Source organism: Rhipicephalus sanguineus, chromosome 4 (genome assembly GCF_013339695.2).
Source record: "Rhipicephalus sanguineus isolate Rsan-2018 chromosome 4, BIME_Rsan_1.4, whole genome shotgun sequence".
In the NCBI taxonomy this organism is placed as follows: Eukaryota; Metazoa; Arthropoda; class Arachnida; order Ixodida; family Ixodidae; genus Rhipicephalus; species Rhipicephalus sanguineus.
In genome coordinates this window covers 39,671,158-39,692,196 of record NC_051179.1, presented here as the reverse complement: position 1 = coordinate 39,692,196, position 21,039 = coordinate 39,671,158, and the positions used below count along the sequence as shown (strand labels likewise).

Sequence of the window (21,039 nt, the reverse complement as noted above, 5' to 3'; positions counted from 1 at the left end):
GCAATTAGGCAGGCGCAGAAATTCTCACTTCATTGTCGAAGTATGCGCCTGTACTTTTTTATTCAGCAGCGATTCTCCGCTACATTCTCGTGCACCTTCCGTGATGTGACGCTTGTACTCATACTTTTAACCCGACAAACATGTAGGTAACAAAACAGTGTTCTTTTAAAAGTGATGATTAGAATTAAAAAGGTTGTTTCTGTTGTTAGTTACAATGAAATGTAGTTAATGAAGGTTGCCGATGCCAGAGTTTCACATTTGTTCCATTTTGCAAGACGCGATTTCCTGTAGAGAAGTTACATGAGGGGAGCATACTGATGGCAGAAATGTTTATAATCCTTTACAAGGGCCTGTGCAAAATAACTAAGCATACGTCTACAGTAGAACCCCGCTGATACGTTTTTGAAGGGACCGTAGGAAATAAACGTAAGAGACGGGAAACGTAAGAGCCGAAAAACAGGAAAAACGGCAATATATTTAGTGGTACAGAATTTTATTTCAATTCTTACGAGCAGCACGAAAATTGGCGCGCTCAGTCGCGATCTAGCTCGATGGATAGAAACGCGGAGCTTAGGACGGCCTCATCCACAGAAATGTAATCAACGTATGTGATTTTTTTAACACCAACAGCTGTAGGCATGAAAGAACTAAGCACACGCAATCACTACCGGCGCGGCGAGTCCGACCGCGAACCGCACGCATGACTATAGTGTCAACCAGCTCGAACTCCTCCCGTTCTCCGACAAATAACGATGATGATGAGTCTACGCCAACGCAATGGCAGAAGTGAATGCCAATCTCGAAGGCCTTGCTTTCGCGAGCAGTTACGTCATAGACGCCATCTTTGCAATTTGAATCTCGAAGGCCGTGCTTTTGTTTGCATCAATTGAAAGATTCTGTTGCTTGCGCCTCTCATGCGGCTAATATTACGGTCAAACGAGGCCAAGCTGCGTGAAAATGCACCATGGCCGCTCTCTTTGGTAGTCACTCGGTCGGCTCCGAGCGCACTTCGCGACGTATCATACGGGAACGGTCCGACAGTTACGACGTAACGGCGGGGTTCCCAATACATTGTATCCTATGGGAGCTATGCCGGGACCGGCGGAAAACGACGTAACAGCCGGGAAAACGCAGCAGTGAGGAACGTAACAGCGGGGTTCTACAGTAGCTCACAAGTAGGTTCAGACATCACACACGTACCACTTTGACCAAGACCTAGTCTAAGACCACTGCATGGACGTGTGAAACTTTATCTTTTAGTACTTGAAGTCCTGGTATTCCTAGTTCTAAGCCCTTGGTATATTTGAGGGATGTTAAGAAAGTATTTGTTAGGTCACCGTAACAAATGGGTTTGTTTCAACCATACAAGTCTCATTTCATATTGGTTATCTGCTATGGTGGCTCAGTGCTGAGCATGCCAAACACTGATCACTGAGCATAGTTGCTGAGCACATGTCCACTGGTTTGATTTGCTGTAGCAACCACATTCAGATCGAGACTAACAGCAGAAACAACTAACACTTCCATACCAAGATTTTGGCTTTAGGTTCACGTTGAAGGGGCTTAGGCAATCAGTATTGCAATTGTAGATTACACCAAATGAACCAAACGTTGTTCGTGACATTCGTATACTCAGCCTTGGGGTCGTTTTGAGAAGTCATCAAACCATGGATGTTGCGGGAGCCAGCGTTTTTGACAAGTGGACTTGTCGTCTTGTTCAGACATTTAACATCTGTTGAAGTATGCTCAACTTCATTTGTTTCTATCCTGTGATACCTGACCTAAAACTTCTCCAAAAGAATTTGGAAAGAAAAAGAAAAAAATGTAGACTGTGTTAGTTTAACCAACCGTACCGTATTTTCCTGCAAGAATGCATTTCACACCCGTAGTGCAGATCTTATGCCTCGTGGAACTTTTTGCCGGAGCAGTGCGCTGCATTCCGGTGAAGGTTCAGTAGCTGAGCATGGTAGATACTGAATGCAGATTTCCCCCTTTTTGGAATTTTGACTGCACATGAGTTAGCCCCCAGTAGAGTGCACTTTTGCGCCCTCCTTTTCTGCGATGCACGCCATTTTTCTCCCATTTTGCTCTCTCAACTCTTCCAGTATGTTGGATTCTCTCTCCGTACAGTGCTCGCCGACTCAATGTAATTGGCTTGTGGGGCAGCCAGCCCTTCTAGCACCACTGGTGAATGCTGAAAGATCAAATTCAGTTAGAACAATGTTGCAGAGGCCGTCGCTTCCATCATTTACCTCGGTGCATCAACCGAGATTCCTCGGTGCCCACTGGTGGCACAAGAAGCTCTGGCCAATGCAGGCTGCTTGTTGCATTGAATCGTTGAGCACTGCATGCAAGCTCATCCACTGTGAGCGAATATTTAGTGTCGGTATTCAGGCCAATTTATTTGAGCATTCCTTCAAACAAAAGCCCGATTGTGCACATTCAAAATATAGGAGCACCTAAGTACTGGTTAAGGATTTGCTCTGCAGTAGATAAACATTTCTTGATAAACATACACACAACCTGTGATTTTGTGTGCCATTTGCCAGTTCGGGTGACCACCTTCCTACAACCGAAATGCAGGACTCGCTTATCAGTATATGCGATTCAATAGTATATTAAACTGAGAAGAAAAAGATGGCTTTTGTCTTCGAGTTGTCTTAAGCAAATGCATAAAAGACCGCATCACAGTTTTGTTAAACTCTAGGTGAGAAATATTCTCTTGAAATGGTTTGTCTTCTCTGACACAAGCTTATAAGGTCAAATACACATCTGTTTAAACGAAACTGTTTTATACGTCACTGTAATGTGCTTGAACATGGAAGAATGTTATTAATCTCAGCGTAATTAGGCAAATCTATAAATAAGCATTTGGATGGGCGACCACAAGTAGTCGCTCGCAAAACCACCATGGCTTAGTTTCGACAAGTTACTGATTAAAAAGGCTGAGAAATACTCAACACCACTTGTCTTACTATCTCGAAGTCTCATTTCTATAGTTGGCTCTATAAGCATCCATCGCCATCATGAACTGCGTGGCTAGCTGACATTTTCGGGAGCTTAGAGTGCTTGCAGCTAACGCATCCTCAAGCGGGGTGACGAGATACAGCTTAATTCAAGGTGCTGGCGACACAATAACAAAGTGTGAAAGGTGCAACATTTTTTTAAATTCTCGTATCTCTTGCGAGACGCGAGACAAAAGCCCCCAATGTGGGACAGTCCCGCGAGTCTCGGGGGCACGTGGCCACCCTATTGCCAGTACATATTGGCCCTACTTGAACCATGTGTAATTGTTAAGTGAATTCGACACAGACAGGGTGACACAAACTATAATTGGCAAAAAGCACCTGCCTTACTCCATTTAAATGCAAGAACAACGCAAAAGCACATTCTGCACTCGGGGACTGTGCAGTTATGCTCTAACCTACTGACACATGCAAAACTTAATTGGAAACACTTCACTAAGGCATCATGTGTAGGCTTGCTGCGAAGTGTTTGCGCTGTGCTGCTGTTTGTAGGACTTATGAACTGGTCAGGTATTTTTAAAAATTTAATTTGCGGTGCTGTCAAGGAAATGAATCTCTGTATCAAAAAGAAGCCACAAATATTTTAAACGACTTTTCGTCAGTACCACTTCAAATCTTTGCTAAAATAATACTCATATTTCAGTCTCTAAGGGAAAGAAGTGAAATAGGGCTGGTCACATAAATTTTAAAGCAGCGGAATAGTGATCGTATAATAAAACAGAATGGACAGACACCAAATGAGAGGAAACAAAGCCAATGTTGTCAGAAGATAGGCCTTTTTGTTCAGTTTAGGAAGTTTGGAGGCATAGGACTGAATAAACTGACCAATTTGTATGAGGCATTGTGTAACTACTACAGTTCTGCGTAATATTGTAGCCCAGTATTGGTGCAATGATTCAACGACTAGTTAACTGTGTCATGGATTGGAAGCAAACGGCACTAGAAAATGAGCAAAAATAATATGCTAAGCAGTGTGTTGTCATAAGCCTCACGTTGTATGTTATTTGTGCGTTTCTAGCACTGCTAAAATTTGAAGAAAAAAGATGAGATTATGGGACAGAGCAAAGCAGGCCTTTGAATGCACGAGCAGCAAATGAAAAGTGGGCTGTGCTTTTGCAGGAATGCTAAGCAGAGTTCAAGAACTAGTAATTAATTGATGTTTTAGCATACCACATTTTCTAGTGTATAACCCTCCCCTGCATATAACCCACACCATTAACAGCACACTGTGGAAAATTTTAGAATAAAAAATCCCTGTGCTGTGAAGCCACCCTCCTTGAATTATCGTGAAGCAGTGCCATGAAGCTACCTTGTGCACTGAAATTTGTGTATAACTTGCACCCTGACTCTAGCTCTGAAATTTATATTTTGTGCATGTTATAAGCGAAAAAACACTATCGTTGTTTTCCTACCATTACTGGCTGCCACGGCCCTGCACACATCAGTTTGATTGACAGCTGCCATCGGGCAAGTTTTCAGACAGCAGTGCGCAGGCTGCCACTTCAGTGTTAATTCACTCCCTGCACTAGGCACCCATCATGACAGAAAGGAACGAACTTAAGGTGGTGTGATTTCGCACTGAATACAAGGTATTGGCAATGTTTAGGCATTATTGATATCTGCTGTGTTAACATAGTAAGGCCATAGGAAAGGCACCACTTAGCTGCTTGTGTTTTATAGACTTCTGCTTACCGGACTGCTGCACAGTATTTAGCGTACATCTTTTGATTTGGTTCATCGTTACTAAAGGTGGACCAAATATTTTGGTATGCGTTTTCCAGTTTGGGTACCTCAGCATTTGCTGTCCGGGTACAACTCCAGATATGAGCAGTTGTGGCAGCCAGTATCGACAGTGAGGGAATGGTAATTGTAGGACAGTTGTAGGACGGAAGCGGCAGGACAATCGTAGGATGGGTGCTGCAAGACAGTCGTAGAACGGTAACGACGGGACAGTCATAGAACGGTAGGTAACGACGAAATAGTCATAGGACGGTAACGACGCCCGTTGTTACCGTCCCATGACTGTCACAGGACAGTAACGGCAGGACGTTGATAGGACGGTAACGGCAGGACGATGACAGCACGGTAACGGCAGGACGATGACAGGGCGGTAACTGTAGGACTATGATGGAGCGGTAATGGCAGAACGACAGGACGGTGATAGGACGGTAACGACAGGACGATGATTGGACGGTAACGGCAGGACGATGATAGGACGGTAATTGCAATACAATGGTAGGACAATGACAGGATGGTGATTGCAAGACAATGGTAGGACAACAGTAGAACAGTTTGTTACATGGATCCTTGAAGCCATTCTAGCTGTCTTTCTCATTTGTGCGTGTGTTGCTCTTGTTTTTAACTTGACCTCGTGCCTTCGTTTTCATATAACTGTCCTTGTGCCTTTCTCTCTTTCCCTGTCCCCTCGACCTTCTCACTCTCACCTTCACTACCACATCTCTCACTCTCTCTCACACATCGCTACCCTCCTCCCTCTGTCATGTTGTGGCCGTGCGCACACAGCATGGTTCATGACATAAGAAGTGATTTTCGGCCCCGAGGGGAGCACCAGAGAACCCCGAAGAATGCTGTTCGCCCCCTTTTTTCCCTGCTGGTTCTTCTTCCTCTTCGTGGTCTGCTGCTGCACCACCTCTTGAGGAACATTCTTTTCTGCTCTTGTTATCTTTTTCTTTCTCTTTCTCTCTCACCTGGATACTTTGGACCACATTCTCGCATTTTGAATTTGTTCGCACCCCTCAGAAGCCGCCTACCCTGTCCTTTACAACAGTACTACACACTGTGTTCATCACAAGGACTACTCGGATCTAAAAAGAAATGGTGTAAACTGCGGTCATCGCGCTGTGGATATGTATCTTGTCATTATTTTATGTGCACCCAATTTCTCACGCAAGCCCTCAGTCTTGGCCCGCTGTGACGGCTGCGCAGTGGCTAATGACGGCGTATGTTTTTCTCTCATCTATTGTCCCAGACTTCGATGTTAGGTAGTTTTTTTTTTTTTTTTTTTTTGCTGTGTTAGTGGTTTTTATATTGAATTCTTTTTTTTTTTTGCTAGTTCAGTAATTGGCTTTTTGTCTGTCATCACATCTTCATTTCGGTAGATTTACCAAAACAGAAGCCGGCATATTTTGTCTTCTTGTGACGACCACAGTAGTTTTTTGGATGTCACCATGCGTATTCGATTTGAAGGACTCGCGGCTGGTGGAAACAATGACATGACTGACCGTCAGTGACATTTTGTTTCTTACACAGTATGGAATACAGTGGGTATTTGCACTTCTCATGAGTGCAGTTGTTTATCTGCTTTAAATGATGGTGCTGCTAGGGAAGCTTGCAAAGCAGTGTTTCTCATTAAATTGAGTCTTATTTCACCAGGGTAGAGAAAGACACACTTATAATTTTTTTTTTTTTTTTCATGCAAGTGAAACGTGAGCTTGGCAGTGTTCTTTTTTCTTCTCTTGTTTCTTTGGCATAAGAGAGGGGCACTGTATTTTTTGAAGATGTTCACTTTGAAGTGAAATTAACCTATACATATGTCTCACAAAGAGATATCTGAGGAGTGGTGTGTAGGTTGTGCTTGAGGTAGAACAGAGTGCTTTTTTGTGACCATGAAGCATGGTATGTAATTTTTTTTCTTTATTGCGTAATGGTAGAGTGGCCCATAGCATTATGTAAGAGCACAGGACAGTCGTAGCTCTTTTACTCGTCGTCACGCAGTGGTCACACTTCGACACGAGCAACATTTTTTGGGGGGGGTGGCGAGGTTGTCGGCAAATGACTCTTTGACAATGGAATGCAGTGACATAACTTCTAACTGCAGTTGTTTGGCTGTGTGCAGTCTGTGGTAACATGTATGTATGTGTACGTGTGCGCGTGCTTACAGCTTGGTGTGCAAGCATTCTCTGTGTGTTTGGCCTGATTGTAATTATGCCTGTGGCTTCATTTTCTTTTTTCCTTTGCCGGTGTTGTTGTTGTTGGGCTGTGTATATTAACAATGTTGTAGTGCGCTGCTTCTGTCAAGTCTCAACGATTTTTTCTCGTGCAAATTGCATTAACGGTGCGGACTAGTCTGTGTAACATACGGTTAAAGTTGCTTTGTGTAGCTTCTTTTGCGACACACAGTATAGATGCCATGACTGACTTGGTACCAGCACGCATGTGCGCAGTTTGATGAATTCCACACCTTAGTAACTTCTGGGATTGCTGGTGGGCTTGAGCTCCATTGCTGGAACATTCGTGCATAACGGCAGTGCAAAAGGTTAAGCAAACGGACGCATACAAGCAGGACAAATGCTTGTCCTGTTTGTATGTGTCCCTTGTTAATTCTTTCGTGCTGCCATCATGCAAGAATATTAGAATAACCAGCTAAATACTTACCTAGTTCCCTTGCCGGGCTCCAGAGCCTGTGCTTGGATGATTTGCTACACATTTTGGCGTTACCGATTTCTAACAACCTGTTCAGAACCAACAAGCTGCGCTCCTGTGTGTTGCTAGTGTCAGTTGTGAGCTAACCGACATGCCTGCAATCTTGTAAGACGTTTTCAAAGCCGCTCTGGGAAGGTAAATATTTATTTTGGGGGTTCATTTAACGTGCCTGGAACTTCGTAAAAAGCAGGAAGCACCGTCCTTTGCGGTCTAAGGGGCTTTGGTGCAGCAAAACCTCCACGGTGGGCCCAGTGGTTTCTCTTGATCAGTTGCTGAGCGGCTCTGAAGCTTCTTACAAATAGTCTATGCTGAATGTGGCTTCAGGAGGATATTGCTGGTATCAGACAACCCGCTTCTGTCTGTTGTTAACCATTGTGTGCAGGCTAGGTCCATTGCTCCACCATACCATGCATACTTACCGTGCCTGTTACCCTGAGCCCTCGTTGGCCTTGCAAATAAGACTCTGCTGATAGTGTTATTACAGGATGAGACGCACTTCACGAAGATGTCTGTGGAGTTTATCATGTTTGAAGCCTTGACTCTCATCTAAGCACCAGTGTCAAATTTCTTTGTTTCGTAAGACGCACTGCAGTGCCTCTGCCATCTGGGCTCTTAAGGCCTCGTTGCCTTATTCTTTTGTCTGTAGCTTCTTATTTCTGGTTGCACGTAGCAAGTCTTCTCTAGCTCAAGCTTTTCGTTTTTTCTCATGACATTTTGACGGGTGTTTTTCTTTCGTTGGGCAGGGCATTTTGTTAAACTAACGACAACTAACAACTAATGCAACACTCATGGACAGCTTTCTGGACGTTTAAGAAAAAGCTACAGAGGCATAGCACACACGTGACCACACACCCCCCTCTCTTCCCCCGAAATAATACACGAGTCGCATTTGTTTCAGACGGAGACAGAATTTTATGTGGCACAGCATTTATCGAATGAGTTAAGAACTATACCGCTCAATGTTGACACAAGTGTTATTTTGCTGTATTAACAGAATAACAGGCTAAGTTGATTCACTTTCTGATTCGATAAGTTGAAACAGAAAATGACGTCTTGCATCTTCCAGACTGTCTGATTAGGTAATGCATGTCCCTGAACCTTCCCATTCTTTGCCATAGAAAGTCAGCTGTAGATATCAATTGCAGAACCACTGTAGACTTGTTCCTGTACTGCCACTGAGCTGAAAAATCAAAACCGATGGTTGCGACAGGTGACACTAACGGTGCGAAACCTAGTTTGGAAGAACATTGGCAGGAATGTGGAACTAAAACTGCTTGCTTAGCTGTACAGAAGAATGTGAATGCTTAATTGTTCTTTAACATTACTGCACGCTTTTCTTTCTCTCTAGCTGTAAGCCAGGTGTCTGCAATTAATGCATTTCAAACCATTACACTTGCACCAGTTTGAAAAACAGTTTTCCTGGCATTTATGGCTCTTGTATAGCCAAGAATTGGCTGTGGTACTTCTAACATATCAGAACTCACTGGATTAGTTGTAGCAAGTGAAAGCAGTAGGTTTGTGTACTTAAGTGCACGTAATTCTTGGTGGTGTTGGCGAATCTATAGTTGCATGCAGTTGTATGAAAAATCTGAATGTTTGCGGGTTTAATTGCATGCCTTTTAAGTTGTAGTTGGGTTACTTTGCCTTGGTTCAAACATTTATGGTACAATGCTACTGTTTTTTCCTCCTTTCCTCCCCTACATTTATTTTCTTTCCAACTCTCCCTCCCTATCCTTGAAAAAAAAAAACTTAGTTTGGGCTTCGACGGGCTAAAAGGGTGAAAGCGAGCGCAAGAGATGAATGAAGTCGACTCGAGGAAGGAGGAAGAGGCACGTTGCACAAAAGACGAGAGAATGACAAAATGTTTCGCCCGATTATTTTGTGCCGCTCTCCACCACACAAGACTGCATCAGTTGGCAAGTGGGGGTCATCATCCTGCTCCCTTAGCATCGCAGCATCGTCAAACTGCTTGGGGACGAAACTATTCTCCCCCAGCACGACGAGCTGTGGTGGCCATCGCTGTGTATTGTATCATTTGCTATTGTTGTCTTTCTTGTACTTTTGTTGTGATGTCAGATTTTTTTTTTTCCCAGCTGGGTATTGTTTTTTGATGCTAGCTGTATAGCGCTCCTTGTTACTTTAGGTCGAACGCTGATCCGATTGAAGATGCGCTGCTCATGTGTATTTGAAGGAGCTTGATCATCCTTGTGCAAATACTTTCTAGGGTAATGTCCTGGAAAAATGACATTGAGTACTCCCTAATGAAGTTTGGCTCCTGAACAAATCTATGCTTTTGCTTGGCATTAAATTGAGTCGTTGCCTTGTACATCCGTGAACACACAGTAGTTGATATTGTTTGTTCAAAATGGAGTGGCCACAAATTCGAAGAGCGACCCCTGCTACATTAGGCTCCATAAAGCAGTCAGTTTTCATTAGCCGATAATTTTTCACAAGCTATTATTGCTTACGATAGGGCATTTCATGGGCATTCGGAATAAGGTTTCTGCAATTGGCCCCTGGACTTCGAATGGCAGATGCTGAAGGTTCAACTGTTTTTGTGAGCAGAAATGACACAATTCGAAGTCTTCAAACAGTGGCAGGCAATTTGTGTCAGCTTTTGTGTCAACCTTCCATTGCCTCAAGAAGCATGGAAGCGTTTTTGAATGAGCGAGTCATTGACACTGTGGTTGAACTTTGCTGCATGCATACAGATTGAAAGTGTGCTGCTAGTAACAGACTGACATGCTGAGGATGACGGGTCATGACGAATGTTCTCTGAAAGCCAATGTCTCCTCTTCAGGGTAAAGTGCTCTTGGAGTCCAGGTGCCACTTGCAGTTTGCTAATGCTACATTCGCTAAAGCCATATGGCTAATACGTTAGTGCAAGGTATAGAGCGTGGCCTTGTGTTTTATCACTGTTGTGGCGCGAACATATCTACAAACATGGGCCTTCATAAGGCCAAGACCATGTGACCTCTTGAGAACTTGCGTAGTTGCCCGCTTTTACTTAGCTTCACCTCGCAGTGGGGATGTCTGTTGTTGAGCAAAGGGGCACTTGGTGGGGATTGCTTCCTAGTCGCTCGTTTTTGTGTTGTTGCTTTGTTTTTCTTCGATATTCTTGTTTCTGTTGCAGTTTATGCATCCACCTCAACCTCGTCGACAAAGACCAAGTGAACATCCTTCCTTTCGCCTTGGCTCTCGAGGCTTCAGTGCACTTTTTTTTTTTGTCTAACTTCGCCAGTGCGAGAGAAGTGTGCAGCTGATCTTTCTTAAGCTGTCAGTTTGCTGTCAGCGGTTGAAAGGAATCGTGGAGGGCTCCTTCTGTGACTTACCGGCTTTCAGCATTGTTTCTTTTTCCCACCCGCTTGCACTGCTTGTCTTGTAATTAAAAAGGGATGGCTGCAGTGCCGGTCTTTGTTAATGCTATCTATATAGGTACCATCGTTGTAAATGCGCGATATTCAAATTGAGCTCTCGTACTGCTGCTGTTGTTTCGGGGCTTAGTGTGAATTTGGTGTATATTATTGTTGACGCGGGGAACCGAAATTGAGTTTTTCTCTCTCTCTGCTTATGACGAATTGCGTGTGTGTGCTGTATGTGTGCATGTGCATGCAGGTGTGTGCGTGTGCGTGAGCCACTGGATGATTTAGCATGTTTATTCTTCAGCAAATTGTATGTATTCAGAAGACTGCCAGCGTTGTAACGCTGTGACCTCACCTTCCTGTGTGTTGCATGTACATAAATAATGTAGTTACAAGTGTCGCTAGGAGAGGAGCAGCAGCGTTCACACCATCCCAGTGAAGCATGGTACTTCGAGAGTAACGGCGGATTGCCACATCTTGGAGGTCATATCGGCGAGGTCCAACTGGGGTTCTGTGACGTGGCGTACCGTTTCGCCGGGTGCAAAACAAAAGTTTTAAGGTAGCGTTATGCATGCTTCCCTGGGTTTAATGTAGTTGTGTGCTTTGTGGCGCGCAGCTCATTGTTTGGTGTGAACGCGGCTTCAGTGAAAGTGGCGTTTTCTCTGCCCACCCCAAAAGAACTGGCGAGGTTTAACATGTGCACGTTACTCTCTTCGCAGTTGAGTGCAACAGTATACAACCTAATGTCCCATTCTAGTAGAGTTGGTAATTCCGAATCTGCTGGGTGCATTGTGCCTTTTGATGCTGTGTGAAATGTGTGCATATGTAGCTTAAGCGGGCATTACGGGCAATGCGAACGAGAGTGAAGAGTTCAAAATACCAGTGACTGACACTAAATTGAATTCCTAGATGCGGACTATCCCGTCGTGTGTTAGGTGGCTATACTGGTGCACTCGGCTGCGTACACGTGCTTTTTAGCTGGCATTCCACGCTTTGGTAATTGACACTTTGCGAAAAATCTGAGTTGGCTTTTTTCGCAAGAATGTTTTCCAACCAAAAACTCTCGTTCACAGAATGCTCTTCTCGCTCTAAGCGCGTTTACCCCTCCACATTCCAGGGTAGGTCCCCACGTACCACTGCGGCCTTTAAAAAATTACTGCGCAAATGTCACAACTTGTAGTAAAATCTGTAGTGTGCAGAGAGAAGAAACGAAAGGCAGGGAGTGTCGAGTGGGAAAAGTAATTATGCTAGTCTGTGATCAAGGCTACTTGGTTGGAAAATATATTTGCTCACGCATGCGCAGTAACGTTTTTGCAAAGTGTCAATTGCGTCTTCTTTTTATTTCGCTCGTTTCAGTGGGCACGGAAGAGTAAAAACGGGCGAGTACTATTGTAACATCCCTTGTCATAAGGAGTGAACACATAGCACGACGTTTGGCTTAGACACACAGTAGTGTAATGCTTGTAGAATGGTTGACTTTGTGAGCATCAAGTGTCCACACCCGTAAGATCCCATAGTCGGACGTTGACAAAGCAGCCCTTTGTTGACATATGCAGCTGCAGCCACATATTTGTGATGCACACTTTCGTCATCATGTTTATGGCTGTTGGTTTACTGCTCCTTGCAGCAGCATTATGGGCTAGTGCTGCATCAACTCGTGCAACCATCTTGCTAGTGTCACCTAGCTTGGCGACGCGTGCCCAACAGTTCAAGCCGTACTGCGGCTCTTATGAATAAGGTGTTACATTGGCTGCGCTGTAAATGTCACGCACGACGTTAACCGATATTTCTTAGAACGCTGTGCGCGAGGTATTTGTGCGCAGTGTTGTAAACGAAGGAAGTGTCTGAACGAATGCTGCGTGCATACGACTGTTAGTCGTGAAATAGAATTGCACATTAGCGGGTGTAACATATTTAGACGTAACTTTTTCGCAGCGGTTGTAGAACTCGCCGGTCACGTGGTATGGGTGTGCATACCCGAGAAACTGAACCGCTGCGCATCCAGTTGCTGTGAGGGTAGCTGCTTCAACCCCCCCTCCCCCCTCCATTTTTTTCTTTAAACTTGGTGTGTTTGTGTCAGCCGTGGGGGATTTGCACTGTTTCTAAGTGCATTTTTCGCCTGACGAGGAGCTTAAGAACTACACGTGTCTAGGGTAAACTCGTGCTCCCTTAACCATTCCAGTCCACACCTTCCCCCCACAACTTTGCTCGAATCTATGGATTAGCCTGACTGGTGTGAATGTGTTTTGTGTGCGTACCTCGCTTCTCTCTCTCCGCTTGTCATTTTGGAGTCTTCTTCGGCACGATTAAAAAAAAAAAAAGGCTGACAGCCGCTGTATAGCTGCATATGCTAACTGCAATTACAAACAACTATTCATGTAAATGTGTATAAACATAGAGGCATATATGCAGCGCACGTGTGCGTGTGTGTGTAAACGCGTATCTCGCTGTCTTTTCGAGGTCAAAATGATTTTGTGGGGTTACTGAAACCATACAGTTGGTTGGTGTCGAAGCTCCTTGTTTTTTCACACTTTTGTGAAACACCATGTTGTACCACTCTGTTACAAGTGTCGTTCTTTGTTTGTGTGAGCTCGTTTTTTTTTCTTTTCCTGACGAATGTGAGAGTTGGTGCGTGGTGTTACGATGACGTTAATTATTTAAAAATATTGCGAGGATAGTCTTGGGAGAGAATAATAAAAGCACTAGCCTTTGAATCATTTCTGTGGCATTTGCGTGAGTTACTTCGGTCATCTGACCCAAGGAGATTTTTACAGAAATGCTAAGCTCTCTCATCACCTTACGCCCCGCCCCCCTATTCACCTAAGAGGGGGGGGGGGGGTGCAAAGTCTGCTCCACACATTGACGTAATAGGGAGGGGGGTTGCAATGTCTGCGCCATACATTGACATAATTGAGAGAAGGGGGGGGGGGCGCTACGACAAACCATCGCCCCCCCCCCCCCCCTGAAGGGGAACCCTGCACACAGGCGTAGCCTAACCTACAAATCTCGGAACCGTGATACTTTTCGGTGGTGCCCGCATAAAGATAAAATGTTCTAGCTCTATTAATGTAAATGGGATATTCTAAAATAAGAGGTCTTTGTTACCGACAAATGTAACTTGTCGAGGTAAGTATCGACTTCATCTCTATTAAAGGACCCCTGACACCAAAATTGAAACCTCGAGATGTTTGTGTTGTTGACTTTCCTGTATACGGAGGCACATCTGACCGATTATTAGTGACGAACGTTGCCTTTAAGATATCTTAATTTGGTTTTAAAGTATGCGTGAGTGCTCCTTTGAGTTGGCTGCACCTTGCGACATCCTGGAATGACTTAGAGAGGCCCCGCGTGACGCCCGGATTTGAAAACCGCGCTTTCAACGTCGCCACAGCTTGAGTGCACGTGGTCTTTGACGCTCCCCCGCATGGGGCGCTAGTTTCTTGTGGTTTTTAGGCGGGCGTTTTGAAGTGACGCTAAAATGGTCACAATTAACTACGCTAGAATTAGTACGATACACTAAATCATTTACGATTTAAGTTAGAGATTACCAGACACAAAGCTACAAATTAGAGTAAAAAAAGTCTCCAACAAAAATTTTGCTGTCGGGGGTCCTTTAAAATGTGCGAATACTTTTGAACTTTCCTGAGGTAGCCGGTAACACGACGCCCATTGAGGAGTACATGTCTGGAAAAAATTACCGTATTAAACTTGTAGAGCGTGGGAGGTAAACTCTCCCATTTCTTCGCTTAACGCCGTTTTATCCTGCCCCTTTAAAATGGAGGCCGCAGACACCATCTAAGGGTAGGTACGGCTTCGCTCTATTACCCCGTCGGGAATTCTTTTTAACCCTTTGAGACGCTATGTACGTACACAATTGTGTACACCACTTGTTTTTGCTATTTGTATCGACTAGGGGCTAAGAAAGAGCAAGATACATTGAGCTTTGGATGAATACAACCTCCTACATAATTTGTCTTCATTTAACTTCATTATGCAGTGTTGCATATGCTCACTGTGTTGATGGCACTACCATATTCGACGAGTCGTTAGACATGCCGCTTCCCGCGACCCTCATCAAGAGTATAATTTTTCTTTCCTCAACGTAGACATAACCGAATTTGCACGATATTTCTAGCCTTCTAGCCTGAGATGTCATTCTATTTGTGCAAGAACATAGCGTGAATAACTTCAGAATAAATAGATATATTTGGTTACAGAATAATTAGAAATGATTGCTATAACATAAATTAACGCATAAGGACATTATTTTTGTTGCAGTATCGAGTGCCTTGTAATAACGTATGATTTTGACCCATTTAAGACAGTTCTTCATAGGTGGCGTCTGAGAGGGTTAAACCTCATCGGTTCGACGTTCGACCCAAGCGACCATTGTGGGCCCTGCATCAACGTTGAGTGCATTTCAGTACATGAAGATTCTAGGCCTACTTCTCTATAATCTTTAGCAAGCATGAGATAGTGAACGAGATGCTAAACGTGAATGGCTTGATTTGTCTCGAAGCAAGACAGTGCGATCTCTGCAGCTCTACGCTGACTGCTTCGCATTACATAGAATTCCGCAGTGCGTGGGATCTTCCTGTTATTTTCTTAGTGCTCATTTGCCGCGTTACAAGTATCAGCCAAGGTAGGCCGCAACTCGAGGTCAGAATTAAATTATCACCATATCCCGAAACCGAAAGTGGGTAGAAGAGAGGTCCTGGAAGACGGCTTCGGCGGCTTCGCCACAAATAATCCAACCAGTCCAACTCGCTCGCCTCGCTAGTGTCTCCCGATTACGGTGCGCTCCCGGCCGCCGACTCGCATCGTTTTGGAGGGCGATTGTTTTTATAGCCTGAGAAAAGTGTGCAGAAACTTTACGACATTCGGTATCGTTATGACTTAACTCACAAGCCTATCAAGGCCAGAATCGTAATAGCGCGGAAGCAACACGAAGAGTAAAAAGGGACTCAGACAAGCGCTAACTTTCATCTAAGCTTTATTGTAAACGAAAGGCACTGGGTGAAACGACAGACAGAAAGAGCAAAGGCAATCACGTGTCAACCAAGCATATCGTTTCACTTATATTTCGTTTCACAATAAAGCCTAGTTGAAAGTTAGCGCTTGCCTGCGTCCTTTCTTGTCCTTTGTGTTGCTTCCGCGCTATACGATTCTGATCATGGAGCAACTAGCCAGATCTGCCACTCACCCTATCAAGGCATCGAAGTATGCCTGGGTGCTGCGCTTTTGGATGCAGCAACAGGTGGGAATCGTGCGCAGCTCTCTTTGCTATTCAGAGCGGGAATTTAAAGTCGCAGAAGCGAACTTCTGCGGTATTAAACGTACCTATCTATCTATCTATCTATCTATCTATCTATCTATCTATCTATCTATCTATCTATCTATCTATCTATCTATCTATCTATCTATCTATCTATCTATCTATCTATCTATCTATCTATCTATCTATCTATCTATCTATCTATCTATCCGCCTACGACTTTGTGCTCTCCTGCCCGTTGATATGGCATAACATGACTGTATGCCGAATATAAATGACAGGTCATAACACGAAGATTATTACGTGCATGTCATGAACCGCATGATTTACACGCCACTGTCTTGCGGCCATTTAACAATGTTAACTTTAGATATACCACGATTGGTATGGCGTGACAAGAGTGTATGATGAACATGAGGGACTGGTCCTAACGTGCTAATCATGAAACGCATGTCATGTACAAAACGATTTACATGACATGGTCTCGGGGCGCTCGCGGCCGTTTAATTAAATGGATATATACCCCGAAGCCCTACACCAACGACGACGTGCCCGTGATATCTGAGAGGTGCGAATTCTCGGTTTTAGCGCGAGTTTCCGTCTCTGGAGTTTGGACGTCCGTGTCGTGTCTGTGGCTGGGTGTGGTTTAACTCGAACCTCTGCTCCGAGGATCAACCTAGCATCACCCATGGCTGAAGCCTAGCAAAACAACCTAGCATCACCTAGTTAAAGCGTAGCAAAAACCTAGAAGCAACCACATTAGACTTCAGAATCACCCAGTTTCGCTCTTTCAAGCCATGCGCGACTTAGTGCAAGCTTCGCAATTTTTTTCTGCCTACGAGGAGCTTTCGCGCATGTTGAAGCGGCGTAGGCGTTCGTATGAAGACTCCCTACTGTCTCGCAGGTCCAGAAATTTTTGGTTGGTGTCCGTGGTTCGTTTATAATGCAGTGTGATTTTTTTATCGGTTAACGTTACCGTACAGAGCAGGCGCTTTCAGAATTTGCAACCTCACAGCTGTAGGATGCTGTTGCGAAAACTTCAATATGGCGGCTTTGATCGTCCATCACACTCTTGTTTCTTGCACTCTTTCAAGACTTTCAAAACTTTCGTACACGGTAAGACTTTTTTGACCTAATTCATCGGTCCAGCTTTTAGGGGCGAAGCTCCTTAAGGCGGCACCCGTTCGTCCCTCGTAGTCGTAGTCGTAGTAGTAGTGCGTAACCAGTCTTACGCTTTGACCTCCAAGGTGGTGCCGGTGGGAGATTTTTCCTGTGCGTTGTTGAACAATAAAAAATTCGCAGCGTGCGCGTTAACTAAAAGCCGAATTCTTCTGTCTCTCATTCCCCATTAGCAGCCATAGGCATGTTCCAGTAGGAAACATTAGTAGAAGTAGAAGTGTAAGTGTTAGCTAAAAGCCGACTTCTTCTGTCTCTCATTCCCATTAGCAGCCATTGTTTACCTCCAAGGTAGTGCCTGGTGAGATTTCTCCTGTGCGTGATTAAACAATAAAAATTTTGTTAAAAACGCCGTTGATTGATGAAATAAACTAACGAAAGACGCCAGATGTTTTGTAAGAGCAAAACGAAAGAACGCCAGATGTTTCTAAAGCAAAACGAAAAGACGCCAGCTGCTTAACGAAAGACGCGAGATGTTTTCTAAAGCAATGGTTTTCTAAACAATGAAAATTCACAGCGTACATGTAAAATTAAAGTGAGCTGCAAGTCGTCATAACTCATCGAACCTTTAGTATAAACGCGCCCGATCTCACGTCGGTGATGATGTACTGGGCAGAATTCACGGAAGATTCACGGTTTACCGATGAACCTCCGCAGCTTCGCCCACTCATCATCATTCACTCCGCGGATATGCTGTGATTTTTTGATAATTTCGCTATGTAGTCACCCATAAAGGAAATTATTCGCAAATTTGAACAAATCAGAATTTGTAGAGCATGTTGCCATGGGTCGCAGACACAAAACCGAAGGAATGGTTTGAGGACAGAGAGAGAGGGGGGGGGGGTGGTTCGGGAGAGAAGAAATGTAAAGGTCGATATTTTCTGCCTCCCATCGTGGGGGCACGGCTCAGCGCCTTTAGGGATCGGGAAGTGGGGAGTAAATATAATAGAAGGAGGATACATGATTACCTCCTAGGGGCTTAGCCCGAATTCTTTTTTTTTCGAGGGGGCTTCAACCATCCTTTTTGTATGTTCGTGCGTGTGTTTGTATGTGTACGTGTATATATACGCATGCAGAATAGAAAAATTTCGGGGGAACGGGGTTTACCCTCCCGCCCCGGCTACGCCAGTGCCTCTGCTGACTAAAACTTCGCCAACAACATTCCTTTAACCCTTTGAGGGTCAAAGACGTACATGTACGTCATCTCGAACATCCACAAGACGGTCAAAGACGTACATGTACGTACATCATTGCCTGTATGTTTAAAACGCGCGCCTTTTTCGATCATTTTTTTTTTTTTTGCTTGGAGTGTGCTGCCACATTGCGGGAATACTTCGGTGTTTTTTTCATCGATGCCTCTCCGTTTCATCTTTATGCTCCACTACAGCTACACTACAGCGGTCCGCCGGCTAGTTTCGGTTTCGTCCTTCGGCCGGTTCCCGCTTATTACGCCCGCAAAACTGGTGGCTTTCTGGTTTAGAATATTTCAAAAGGTGACGGATTTGTTACTCTCTCGTTTATTGCTCCCCGGGGAGCGATTACGTCTGTTTTCGTGCAGGCGCTCACGGACGAAAACTTTGCCGCTGTGGTCGCGTTTCCTGTTTCGGGGTCTCACAAAAACCGCTTCCGTCCCCTTGGAGATAAGACGAAGAATTATGATAGGTTCTGGTCTTGTTTTCGCTTTCCGAAGGCGCTCACAACTACACAGTTTTCTTCAGTGCGCTCACCCGCGCAGTTTGCTTTCGCTATGGAAGTGCGCGCCGGTTTCTCTGCTGCAAGTGAGTCTAGCGGCAATTCCTCGGAATCGCCACTCGACTGCCAAATCAGAATCTGATTCAGTAAATATCAGCTCGTCATAAGAGGAGTTGCTTACGAGTTAAGACTCAGATGTTGATGAGTGAGCGACATCTCAAAAGCGTGCGCGGCGAGGCGATGCTGACTGGATCAAAAGTGACTTTTCTCCCCCCGTGTTTCCACTTAACGCCACTTCGTGCACTTATTTTTGTACGTCGGTGAACTAAAAGACATTTATTTCAACGCATAATTTTTTAACTGTCGTATATGTTTTCTTTAGAATTTATCTTGGTGTTACTCATGAAAAAACCATGTGCATGTAACAACATAAAAGTTTTTTTGTCACTTTACGGTCACCCAAAAAGTTTTAGACATTTTCTTTTTCATAATTAGATTCGTCTGAAGAATTTAATTCAGCAATAAAAAATACAAATTTCTTGGACGCATTTCGCGAAAGAAATCGACCCTCAAAGGGTTAAAGATAACATTCCTTTAAATGGACTGCTGTCATTTACATGCTGCCCAGCAACGTAGGCGTGTCCTCAAACGTTGAGAAACAAATGCATGTTTTGAAGCTATGCGTCTTCCAGTTTCTTTGACCTGTAGAGAAACACTCGAACGTGAAACGGCACAGTCGACCTTCACATCGGGAAGCGGAATGTATTTAAGCGTTTATTGAAAACTTACAAAATCCAACCATACGTACAGGACTCGTCACGGTGACTGTAGCATGACCGCTGGATGAAAAGGCACATGGTATTCCAATCCATACAGCAACAACGGTATGCACGGTACGGTCAATACAAAATGCAGCCACACTTACGTCTACCTTATTGAATAATCATCACAATGAGGTATATTTGCGTTTAATACATATATTTACACGGCGTCTACAATCGCCGGAAGAAAAGAAGACTAGGACTAGTGGGTGCCATTAGGTACAGCGGCCATCTTATGTAACGTGTAGTGCGCATACGAACGCCTGAATTCGCTCTAACAGCGCCTCGCAGTAAGTGCCGCACGCACGACGACGCCCTAAAAGCATGTCACACGGCACTCGGCAACATATATTTTTAACGGAGAGTGGCCTCACCTCCAGGCTCCAACGCCTGCACATTGCGACGAAGACGAGGTTCATGCCCAGAGCATGTACGCATTTCGCACAGTTCCCTGTACGCAATCATCGTCATTCGCAGTCCATTTCCATCTCTATCGTTCTCCTTTGTTTAGTGGCGGGTCGAAGACAATGCTCCTCTGACCGACCTCTCTAATTTTCTCGCGTTAAAGGACTCATAAACCACCCAGAGGTAAAAATTTAGTTGTGGTGTCACAGTTGTGCGTGAGTCTACAACGAACACGTGGCCGCGAGAGTTTTTCAAAATGGTACCTAAAAGCGGCGTTACACGCGCTTGATGATCTAAATGCGACCCTCGCACTTTCCTTCGCTACGCTTCGTTCGTTGGCCCGTCTCTTTTCGTGACCGAGTGTTCATCCTCGCCTTGCAAGGAGGATAAGCAGGGAGCGCGCGTAGTTGCAGACTAAAGTCCCTAGATTTTTGCTTCTTCTAAAAAATCTAGGGATTTTACTGCAGATAAACAGGTTCTTTCTGCTGCTGACATGACCAAATTCTACTGATGACGTCACGACCAACTCTGGGGATAACGAAATGCCTGGAGAGAAGCACGGGATCGTTTTTTTTTTTTTCTTTTTGTGGCGAGCCCGCGGCGCGTAGCGCTGCCGCGTGTTGATCGTGACGGCACTTTGAACTCGATGCACGCGTTTACTTGAAACGTTAAAAAAAAAAAAAAGATATCGGGGCCCGCTGCGCGCTGAGTCGCGCACCTCAGGATTTTTCGATAAAGTTTAGCATCCATCATCCTTCGGAGGTGGTTTAGGGACCCGTTATAACGTTTTTTTCTCACCCTCTCTCGAAAACGGGGACAAAGCGTGTCACACAGAAAAA

General features: G+C 44.6%; 1 protein-coding gene across 11 annotated transcripts in view; it reads left to right on the top strand.

Moving 5' to 3' along the window:
• LOC119389802 (vesicle-associated membrane protein 3) overlaps positions 1–13,550 on the top strand; it is a 28,754-nt gene extending 15,204 nt beyond the window's left edge. For 6 of the 11 annotated variants that reach the window (XM_049414548.1, XM_049414543.1, XM_049414545.1 and 3 more), the window contains one exon: positions 9,223–13,550. In XM_049414548.1, the coding sequence (XP_049270505.1) occupies positions 9,223–9,273 (51 nt within the window). In that variant the 3' untranslated portion in view covers positions 9,274–13,550. Of the gene's footprint in view, positions 1–5,549 lie in introns of all 11 variants that reach the window. The other 5 variants (XM_037657185.2, XM_037657186.2, XM_037657184.2 and 2 more) reach the window with 2 other exon arrangements.
• The last annotated feature ends 7,489 nt before the right edge of the window (positions 13,551–21,039 follow it).